This window comes from Hyla sarda, chromosome 9, assembly GCF_029499605.1.
Source record: "Hyla sarda isolate aHylSar1 chromosome 9, aHylSar1.hap1, whole genome shotgun sequence".
NCBI classification, from domain to species: domain Eukaryota; kingdom Metazoa; phylum Chordata; class Amphibia; order Anura; family Hylidae; genus Hyla; species Hyla sarda.
In genome coordinates, this window is record NC_079197.1 from 151,486,715 (window position 1) to 151,498,196 (window position 11,482).

Below are 11,482 nucleotides of genomic sequence, written 5' to 3' on the forward strand. Positions count from 1 at the left end.
TCCTCCTCTACCCTCGATTAACAGCCACTAGGGACAAAAATTTTCTGGGCTTTAGCAACTGAGAAGGCCCAGTGGGCTCTTAAGTCTAATTTGCATACACTGATATCTCTGCGCTGAAGGGGTCAGTTAAAGGGGTACTCCACCCCTAGACATCTTATCCCCTATCCAAAGGATAGGGGATAAGATGTTAGATCGCCGCGGTCCCGCTGCTGGGGACCCCCCCGGGATTGCCGCTGCGGCACTGCGCTATCATTACTGCACAGAGCGAGTTCGCTCTGTGCGTAATGACGGGCGATACAGGGGACGGAGCAGCGTGACGCCATGGCTCCGCCCCTTGTGACATCACGGCACGCAGCCTTAATACAAGTCTATGGCAGGGGCGTGACGACCGCCATCCCCCCTCCCATAGACTCGTATTGAGGGGGGCGGGCCGTGACGTCACGAATGGCGGGGCCGTGACGTCACAATGTTCCGCCCCCTGTACTGCCCGTCATTACGTGCAGAGCGAACTCGCTCTGTGCAGTAATGACAGCGGGGTGCCGCAGCGGCAATCCCGGGGGTCCCCAGCAGCGGGACCGCGGCGATCTGACATCTTATCCCCTATCCTTTGGATAGGGGATACGATGTCTAGGGGCGGAGTACCCCTTTAACTAATGAGAGGGTCAAAAGCCTTTACACAGCCATGCACTTACTTTATACCCTAAAAACCTGATGAGAGGCCCACTTTAAGTTTGGTATACATCTAATATACCCAACATGACTTCTATAAGTTTAGATGCATGTCACTACAATGTAACTTTATGATACATTTGGCTGATACACAACAATAGTATACTGTACTGAAATATGTAGTCAACTAGGGTTTTCAATACATATGTATGTAATAAAAAAAATACATGCAAGACTTAAAGGCTTTGGACACCTTTTGAACACCAAACTTTACCTATTTAAATGGGCACTGTCAGATTCAAAAACTTCTTATATGTTGTACATCTTGGCAAAACATTAACCTTTCTAATATACTTCATTAAAAAAATGTTATAAATTTTATAGATATCATGGCTTATAAAAAGACCACTAGGGGTCCTCATACCATCCAGAATATAACCTTGTATGGCTGCAGCATTATCTTTGTCCCATTTGAAGCACAGATAGGGACAAAGTCCAGTAAGTGAGGGCTGAACTAGCACTCTTCTGTGCTCAGTCCTGTCCTATCAGACTGCAGAATTAAAACAGGGAGAAGGGGGTTAAAAAAAAGCTGCTGCCTGCAGTGACTGTACGAATAGACCCAGCACAGCAGGCTCAGGGAGGAAGATGAGTCATGCAGAGGGAGGACACGCCCCTCCAGAGCACAGAATGATAAACCAAGTGAGACACTGATAGAGGTGTTTGTGAAAGAAATATAGGTCCTAGATACACAAAAATTATATGATCAGAATTAGGTACTGAGTAACATATACCTTTTGTGGGATATGACAGATACTCTTTAAAAGTCTTGCTTTGCACTTGGTTCAAAAACACTTTCTCTTTAAGTCTTAATTAAAAATGCTGCATAATTTCTCTCCTACAGCCTCTGCAGTTTCCTGTGGGTGCTCTGCTTTCTCTCTACACTCCCCATGTGATTCTCACTTGTAATTTCTTTGTATCTGCTCCCCTCTCTTTCTCCAGCCTGTGGGAGCTGCTCTTCAAGGATCCTCCCCCCATTCGCAATATGAGCTGATGTGTAACCCCTTTACCTCTTTGCTGCTATCTCTAATACTGAGTCTGTCTAATGGGTTTATCTTTTCTTTCCCTTTAGCAGAAACTAAATGGTAGAACATTTCTAATGAAGACTATTTAGTAGGCTGCTTAATTCTGCATCCAGGAAACAAAAGAATAACTTAAAAATGCAATTCAAAATGTGTCAACAGCCTTTAATAGTAAATGTATGCAACCATGTAGGCATGCAACAGCATACATCTGGGGCATATTGTCATGGCACTTTTCAAACATGTACACTAACCATAGTGCCTGAATGCTGTGAATGTAGCCTTATTTAATACTACTGAGACACTTTCAACAATCATTAAAAATGCATTCTCCTATGTCAAATTAATGGGCAAGTAAAAAGTTTAGGACAATTAATTTAAATAACAATAGGTTAGTAATAGTTCATAGAAAAGTGTGTAAAAAGGATCCTCTACAATCGTGACCTGAAAGTTCTTTTGCACAGTAATCACATATACATTTCTTTAAGGCTTATTTCCTGTGTGCCTTAAGGTTTATTCATACATCACGGTCAAATAATTATTTTTTTTCGCCACATCGCTGCTCCCGTCCTCCGGTGTGGTCTTCCTCCTGGTTGCCGGTGGTTGACACGTCACACTGTGGCGATAGGCTGAGCGGCAGTGTGAGGTATTGAGCCTGGCACCAGGAAGAATACAAGTGCCAGGGCTCAATACGTCATACTGCTGCTCAGCTTATCACTGATTGAGGCTAGACATCGCTGCGTCTGATGATTAGCTGAGCAGCAGTGTGACACAGTGTAATGCGAGTGCAGCAGGGGATGGGAGCAGCGATATCAGGGCAATGGTGGCAGGTAAGTCAACATTTTTGTTTTATATGCCAATAGCGTGGGGATAATAGAAAAAAAAAGTTATACTATGAGTAACCCCCGTGTATCTGTTTTACTTGGAGTACTTCTTTAATGTGTTCCTCCAGTTCTTAACCTTCCATAAATCCTTTCTCTTCCTCTTGCCTCCTGCATTGATCACTAATTCTAAATTCATTGAAAAAACCCATACATATGATGGCGAGAGGAAATTAGTTTATTGCTTTACTGAAAGAGCAGGTTACAGCTGCTGCCGTGAGAAGTCAATTGAGAGGGGTCAGGAGAAAGAAGTAGCAGCTGCAGACATTTCTAATACATTCTCTATTGTCTCACCCTAGTGCTGGATTCATAGCAAATTTGCTTATTACTGTGTGTGATGTCTTCCATGCTGCTGCCACATGTTGGTATGAGTTACAATAAAACATCTACTGGAAACAGCATCTGTGTCTCTCGCTGCAGCTTCTACCTTCTTCTTTCTTTACCACAGATGCCTAAGGGGAGCAGCAGCTGTAACCTGATCTCGCATTAAATGTAAAAATCTGTCATGTACGCCTCAAGTGTACAGATTTAATCAGTGAATTAAGAGTAAGTGATCGGTGCAGCAGGGGGGAAATAAGAATAAGTCTGATAAGTGGCGAAAGTAGTTTTTTACTGTACCAGAAAGATACATTACAAAATTTCTTATCGTTGTTTGTACTATTGATTTAGAGAAAGTTGTTCAAAACTGGAAGTACAATTTAAAGTGTAACTCCAATCAAGCTGCATTAGCAGGATATCTGTTTAAATCTCCAGTCAACTCCTTATCCTGAGACTACAGTGATCTGCATATGGATTTGCGGGAAGTCCATACAACTTGCACAGTGTTTCATAAAAACTGATCTTGATCGTTCTTCTTTTGGGCTACGTAGGTGCTGGTGAATTGAACAGATAGCCTGTCACCAAACCGTGATTGGACTTACGCTTTAGGAAACAGGTTTGATGTGTTCAGGTCTCCTATTGCCAATACTACCTGTGCTTTGCTGGCTCATGGTAGACATTGGTGAGGATTGTGATTCTGGTCGATAAACCACATGTAGAGAAACACAGTTTTGTGGAGGACCCAGCCTACACCGGGTCCAGATGTGCGTAGTCACAGATTAAATATTTCTCATTTACTTTACTACATTTGTAGGACATTGCAGGCTTCAGGGAGTAAGCTCCAAAATATAGTTTGAGAATTAGAGCTGCAACGTGATACTTAGTTTGGTAAATTTCGATAAAAACTTGTACTATTTCTACTATCGAACAATCTAATATTTTCCATCAAGGCTATGTGAAAAGTTTCTTCGTACTTTAGATGCAGAAGAGACGTAAAAAAAAATGGGCGTAGAACTATAATGTAATACTGCGAGCAATGAAGAGGTGCACAAACTTTATTTAGCTCGAGGGCCACACTACTGGACTTCAAGAGGCCCAATATATGGTGCATTCCAGAGATTGCTCCATACAAAGTGTCTGCTTCAAGTACCTGCATGTACAGTTCCTGCCAGTGACTGCCCCATGGACACACAGACTGTCCAATTAAGCTTACTGACCGGCAGATAGCGTTTAGTTGTTTTTGTGTCTTTTGGGACACATCAGCAAAAATAACGGCCAGGACTCACAACGGCATCAGGTTGCGCACCACTAATACAGCGTCATTGTTTGCACCAAAGTGTAAAAATTGCTGCACATAAAGATCAAATTCCAATTTGGATCTTAACAAAAATGGAGAATGTAATCCCAACTTAACTTGTGAGTGTCCTTCCTATTAGGTTTCCTAGTTAGACAACAATCTTGTACTTAAATCTTTAAATTCACCATCTCAACAATACATATATACATGAAACTTACATACACACAACATCTATTTCAAGTTTTTGGTCTTTGCACACAAGTTCTACATAAAGTTTTTCTAGCATTGTGAACGTGATGTTCTTATCTATAGAAAAAAAATTACAAATGTTAAAATTGTTTTGGCTCTTTAAAAGACGACAAAGTATTCCCCATTGTGAAGGCTCTCGTGTTGAAGAAGATGTCTTTTAGTCGAAAACCTTTCGCTACATTCAGAACACGAAAAGGGTTTTGCTTTTGCATGATTCCTTTTGTGAAGGAAAAAATTAAAATATGACCGGAATCTTGTACCACATTTAATGCATCCATACGGTTTGGCTCCTGCTAGAGTATAATGTTGCTTCCCAGAATTGGATAGAAAACAACCATCCGGGCCTGTCTGTGCAACGTCTCTATACCTTGTCTGAACCATTTTGCTTGCAATAGTACTAACCTTCTTGTAGGTCAGAGTTGACTTGTTGTGAAGACATGCCACAATCCTTTGTCCTATGTGGATTTTCTCATGTCTTCTGAGGTTTGAGCTCCACAAAAATTTCCTACCGCATTCCTGACAAACCAAAGGCTTTTCATTGACGTGAACCTTCAGGTGCCTGGTAAGGTTCGATTTCCACCCAAAACATCTTCCACACGTGAGACACCTGAATGGTTTCTCTTTTGTGTGAACCTTTTGGTGCCTGCGGAATTTAAATCTACAGGTGAACGTTACCCCGCATTCGCTACAAATAAGGGTCTTCTGCCTTTTGTGGACGCGCTGGTGCTTTTTCAGATCCAAACAACTGTTGAAATAATTTCCACACTCTAAACATGGAAAGAGCTTAACCACGGTGTGGATCTCATCGTTGCTCACGTAGTAGACGTTCTTGGTGAACAGCTCAGCACACTCATTGAGAGTTTGGGTGTCCATGTTGGAGCTTGAAGGTACATTAAATGGTTTGCATCCTTTGCCTCCAATATGGACCCTTTGATGTCGCTTGAGATTAGAGTTCCAGCCAAAACGTTTACCGCATTTCATACACTGGAACGGTTTCTCGCCAGAATGGGTTTTTAGGTGGCTCTTCACCTTAGAACTCGAAGAGAACTGTTTTCCACATTCAGGACAGGCATGTGCCCCTTGCGAGGAGTGCAGCTTCTGGTGCTTTTTAAGTGATGTAATACATGTATAATTCTTTCCGCACTGAAAACAGGGAAACGGTCTCACTTCGGTCTCAAGTTCGTCCCATGCATCTTCGTTATCACATCTTGAGATCACAAAGTCTTCTTTCATATGAGTCTTCAAATGTCTTTTAAGATTTGACTTCCAGCTAAAACTTTTCCCGCATTTTATACAAGAGAACGGTCGCTCTTTCACATGGGTTTTAAAATGGACGTGAAGTTGGAAAAGGGATGAAAAATAATCCCCACATTCCGAACACTGTACTGGTTCTGTTTTCGGCAGAACTTGGGGGGAATAGTCAAACTCACTGACATGTGTAGGGGAGTCCTCTTCCTTTTTAATGGTGTGTGTCAGCTGATGGGATAAATAGGCAGATTCATTATTAAATCTCTTACCGCATACATTACACCGATACTTGTGCAATGACAGGTTTATGGGGGCCGGAATTGAGTTTTCATTCATTTTTGAATCTTTTTAATTGAACGTGTAGATGACTGTGACAAAGCCACTCAGAGGATCAATGGTCCATTCGCAATAAAAACTTTTGCTGAAAATGGGAAAAATTGGATCCACTGGATGAACAACTGCAACATCTTCAGTCTAGTAGGAAAAAAAAAACAGGAAAACGAATGAGCATACATAAATGTTTATATCAGTATGGACACTCTAACATGTGGATCTCAACCTTGGTGAGGCGGAGATCTATTCTACTAATATAGAAGTTGCAAAAACCCTGAAAAAAATTGAGCTACTCACAGGAACAATGAAAAAAGTATATCATTATTTATATTGCAACAGTGTAGGACACAATAAAACCATCACAAAACAAAGAGGAACAGCTAATAAGACGGCAACCCTAGGACATGATGATCATAATTAATAATACAAGTATGGAAAATATAGGCAAAATAACAATTTATATAATCTGATAGAAAAGTATATCTTCTATAAGGCTAGGCACTTATACTTTTCAATCAAATGATATAAATTGTTATTCCTCCCTACTTTGCATATATTATACATTTATTAGTAATTATGATCATCATGTCCCAGGCATTTTTCTGCCTTCTTGTTTTTACAATGTTTTTATTGCGTATTACACTGTTGCAATAATAAAATGATATTCTTTTTTCATTGTTCTTTTGAGTAGCTCCATTTTTTAGGATTTTTGTGATTATTGGGAGTCTATATTTAGGCTATTTACACAGTCTTTGGGTGTATACGTATTGTGGTACGGATGCCTAATATCTTGCTTGACCACTATATGTAGTATATTGTTTTCCCTTGTGTGTGTATATATGTATACATGTTTGATTTTGTTCATTTATATAGAAGTTGGTAAAGATCTACATTACAAAACATAATGGGGGAGATTTATCAAAACCTGTGCAGAGGAAGAGTGGTGCAGTTGCCCATAGCAACCAATCAGATAGCTTCTTTCATTTTCCACAGGCCTCTAAAGAGGCCTGTGGAAAATGAAAGAAGCAATCTGATTGGTTGCTATGGGCAACTGCACCACTCTTCCTCTGCACAGGTTTTGATAAATCTCCCCCAATGTTTCCAACTTCAGAGAAGCAAAGGGGTTAAAGGGGTACTCCGGCGCTAAGACATCTTATCCCCTATCCAAAGCATAGGGGATAAGATGCCTGATCGTGGGGGTCCCGCCGCTGGGGACCCCCATGTCACGCCCCCTCCCATAGGCTTGCATTGAGGGGGCGGAGCCGTGACGTCACAATGCTCCTGCCACGTGATCGCCAGTAATCAGACCCGGAGCAAACACGCTCCGGGGACTGATTTAATGGGGTGCAAGACCACAGGGGTCCCCAGCGGCGGGACCCCCGCGATCAGGCATCTTATCCACTATCCTTTGGATAGGGGATAAGATGTCTTAGCGTTGGAGTACCTCTTTAAAATGCTTATCCCAAGATCTAAAGTTATTCCCTATCCACAATATAGTGTTTAACTAGCTTATTGGTGTGGGTTCGAACGCTGGGACCCCAAGCAATACAGGAACAGGAGCCCCTTGTCCCCAAACAAATAGAGTGGCAGCGCACACGTTCTATAAAACTGTAGGCACCCTCTGTTGCGATATCCTTCTGTACAAGCAATGTTTCAGATTTTCCTTCTGGAAACCTCATTCATATGCTGTGGAAATATATCTACAGCACATCCCTTTCCAATGCAGATTTGTTGACAATTTTTCCACCTGAATTCAATGGGAATATCATAATCCATAAGAAAACACAAAGGTTGCAGAATTTGTAGCAGATTTACTGCGAATCCCTGGAAAATCTGCAAAAAAAACAAAAACAAAAACCCAACAACTTAGATGGGCACTGTCATTTAAAAAGACTTTTGACATGTTCTAGAGACGCCAATCACTAGAACAGCATGGAGAACAGATGGCAGAGCATTCTCTCCTTTGTCCTCGTGGCAGGAGACGGACTTCTACAGTAAATCTATTGGCTTTTTTTTTTTTTGAATGACAGTACACGTTAAAATAAAATAAAAAACGCTATTCTTGCCTCTGGTTTGTCTCAGCTCGTTCATGTAATTGTTTTAGCCAATCAGAGGCTTTATCAGCCACATTTCACAACGTCGAAGGAAAGAAGAAAAAAAAACATTCGGCACTTGCTCTTCCTTTGTTCACATGGTGGAATGTCCGAGCAGAATCTGCCAGTAAAATTCAGTTGCAGCAGCGTCCTATTGTTTTCAGGGGGATTCTGCTGTACTGTGCACACGGTGGAATTTCTGATTATAGCGACACGTCAATCCTTTCTGCGGAATCCACTCGTGAATAAATTGCCATCTATGGGGATGGTGCATTTTCCATCAATCGCAGCACCGGCACGTTTCGCCCGTGTCAACATACCCTTAAAGCTAGGTTCAGACTACAGAATCTCTGGCCAGAGATTACGAGGATGGTCGGCACTGACTAAATCAGTCGGCACTAGGATAGCACAGACGTTGCCAGTCGCAACAGAGGGCAATGTATTCTGCTGAAAGAATGAGCAAGATCATTCATTCAGCGGCATCATTTTAGCAGCAGAAGCTCCGTCGCTGAAATCCTGTAGTTTGTACAGTGCAGCGGAATCTCATTGATAGCAATGGGATTCTGCCGCGCCATAATTTCCAATCGTAGTTTGTAAGCTAAATTACGCTCAGAAATTCCATATTCTGAACCCCGTCTAAGGGTATGTTCAAATTGCGGAATTCTGCGGGCGGAGATTCCATCAGGCGGCCGCCACCGAAAATACTTCAGCGGAAGGACTGCGGGGCACTGTGCCGTCACCATTGACGGCTATGCAGTACTCGCGGAATTCCGCGCAAATAATTAACATGTTCTTTCTTTATGCGGAACAATTTCAGCGGCGGAATTGTCTGCCTCTGAAATTCCACAGTGTGAACAGGTCTCGCGGAAACCCATTCACACTGATGATAATGTTCACAGCGCATAATTTTACTCGCAGAATTCCGCAGTGTGAACGGGGCCTAAGGGTATGTTCACCAGGTGAAATATTCTGGGCGGACAGTCTGCAGGCCGATCGGAAATGCGCCATCTCCGTACACGGCAATGCATTTTCGAGCGGCTTCCGCAGAAAGAACTGACACGTCATTTCTTGCTGCGGAGTCCGGAATCGGAATTTCCACGGCAGATGTTTCTGCTGCGGAAATTCTGTTGTGTGCACGGGGCAGAAGAATCCCATTGAAAATGGGACCCTATTGAAACGGAATTTCCAAGGTGAATTTTTCCGCCGTGTGAACGAGGCCTAAGGGTGCTCAATTGGTTATGGATTTTACGTGCTGGGAAATCTGTGGTGGATTTTTCTACCTACTGGCTTCGCAGATTCGCCGCGTCCCATTGAAGTCAATAGTTAGCAAAACGTGCCGCTGATTTCCCGTGCGTAAAACCCAAGACGGATTATGTACGTATCAAGGTACCTTAAAATAGTTACATAGGGGAAACGTTTTGGCCTGTTGACATTTCGGGGTGGGGGTGGGTTCCAGTATCTTACAGTTTTTGAGTCTGACATAGCCCTTAAGAATGGGCATGAAGGTGGTGCGCGGCTCCGTGGTAAGAAGCCATAAGTATAATGTACAGTATACCCGTTTTTTGTTTCGTTTTTACGGTATCTGTATTGATAAGCGTAGCACAATTTAATGCACAACAGACTTAGGCTTCTTTCACACTGCCTTTGCGCCCCGTCGAGAACGGCCGTCAAACTCTTTTTTTTTTTTTTTCAGTTCGACGGCCGTTCTCGACGGGGCGCAACGGGCAACACAGGTTCCGATGGACCCCATAATAGTCAATGAGGTGCGTCATGCGTAGCGTTTTTTTTCAGCGGGAGAAAAACAAAGCACAAGCAGTATCTTTCTTCCGTCATTCTCCCCGGCAGCCCCCACACTTCCGTGTTACAATGGTAGTGTGAATGGGGCATTTATACATGCAGTGTTTCCCAACCAATGTGCCTCCAGCTGTTGCACAATGCTGGGAGTTGTAGTTTTGCAACAGCTGGAGGTGCGTTAGTTGGGAAACACTGCAATACGGGCATATCAATGTATACGTGCGTTCAGCCTTAAAAGGTCACACCCCCTTTTTTTTTACATGTATGGAAAAGGTAGAAATGGGAGGGGCCTAGGTCAATATGGGGGTCAATACGGCACGCTGGGAGTTGTAATTTTGCAACAGCTGGAGGTGCGTTAGTTGGGAAACATGCAATACGGGCATATCAATGTATACGTGCGTACAGCCTTAAAGGTCACACCCCCTTTTTTTTTACATGTACGGAAAAGGTACAAATGGGAGGGGCCTGGATCAATATGGCGGTCAATACGGCACGCTGGGAGTTGTAGTTTTGCAACAGCTGGAGATGCGTTAGTTGGGAAACACTGCAATACGGGCACATTAATGTATACGTGCGTACAGCCTTAAAGGTCACACCCCCTTTTTTTTACATCTATGGAAAAGGTACAAATGGGAGGGGCCTGGATCAATATGGCGGTCAATACGAACGCCGTAGTTCATGCGATTTAGGCTACGTAGCCAAATTAATGACACAATCCCAGTATCCTCTCCCAGCACTACAGGGGTTAATAGAATAGGTCTAGTAATAAATGCAGATAAGTAATACAGAGTCCTTGTCCCCATATAAGGCTCAGGGGGTGATGGGCTGCAGTGTCCGTCCCCTTATATACCTCCATACACACACATACTCACATCTACTGATCATCACCGATCCCCTCACCGGAGACACTGTCCCCCCCGGTCCGGAAAAAAAAACTTCAATCACAACAAAAACAGCTGCTGCAACTCGCTGAGGATCATGGGTCATGTAGTGCAGGAGGGAAAAACATTACTGTAAGCGGAGGGAGAGGGGGGTGTGCGCATGCGCGGAAGGCTCCGGTGCCCCCGTCGCGTCTACTTCCTATACACAGTCCTGACCTGGTTCCTGTTCTCCTGATGGTGCTGACCAGTGTGTGGAGGGAATGGAGGAGGAGGGGGAGGGCTGGGACAGCATTGTGTACCGCCAGTCACCACATGGAGGGAACAGAGAGCTGGGTGCACACAGCACCTCTGCAATATAATGGTATTATTGGTATAGGGAGATGCTCGGAATGTTATTTCCTAAAATAAAAATGGTTTCTTAACCAAAGTGCCTCCAGCTGTTGCAAAACTACAACTCCCAGCATGCTCGGAAGGGCATGCTGGGAGTTGTGGTCTTGCAACAGCTGGAGGCACCCACTTTGGGAAACATTGTTAGGGTTGCCACATTTCTTGCAAAAAAAAAAAAAAAAAAAATATATATATATATATATATATATATATATATATATATACACCAGTTATGCTAATTAGCATAATTAAT

At 43.0% G+C, this 11,482-nt stretch overlaps 1 protein-coding gene across 1 annotated transcript; it reads right to left on the reverse strand.

The window, feature by feature from the left end:
• Window positions 1–641: 641 nt before the first annotated feature.
• On the reverse strand, window positions 642–11,052 carry LOC130291231 (gastrula zinc finger protein XlCGF26.1-like). The gene is made up of 2 exons (XM_056539787.1): window positions 10,834–11,052; window positions 642–6,215 (listed from the first exon to the last, which is right to left on the reverse strand). Exon 2 carries the CDS (start codon window positions 6,075–6,077, stop codon window positions 4,593–4,595), a length of 1,485 nt encoding a protein of 494 aa, XP_056395762.1. The 5' UTR covers window positions 6,078–6,215; window positions 10,834–11,052; the 3' UTR covers window positions 642–4,592.
• Between the last annotated feature and the right edge of the window lie 430 nt (window positions 11,053–11,482).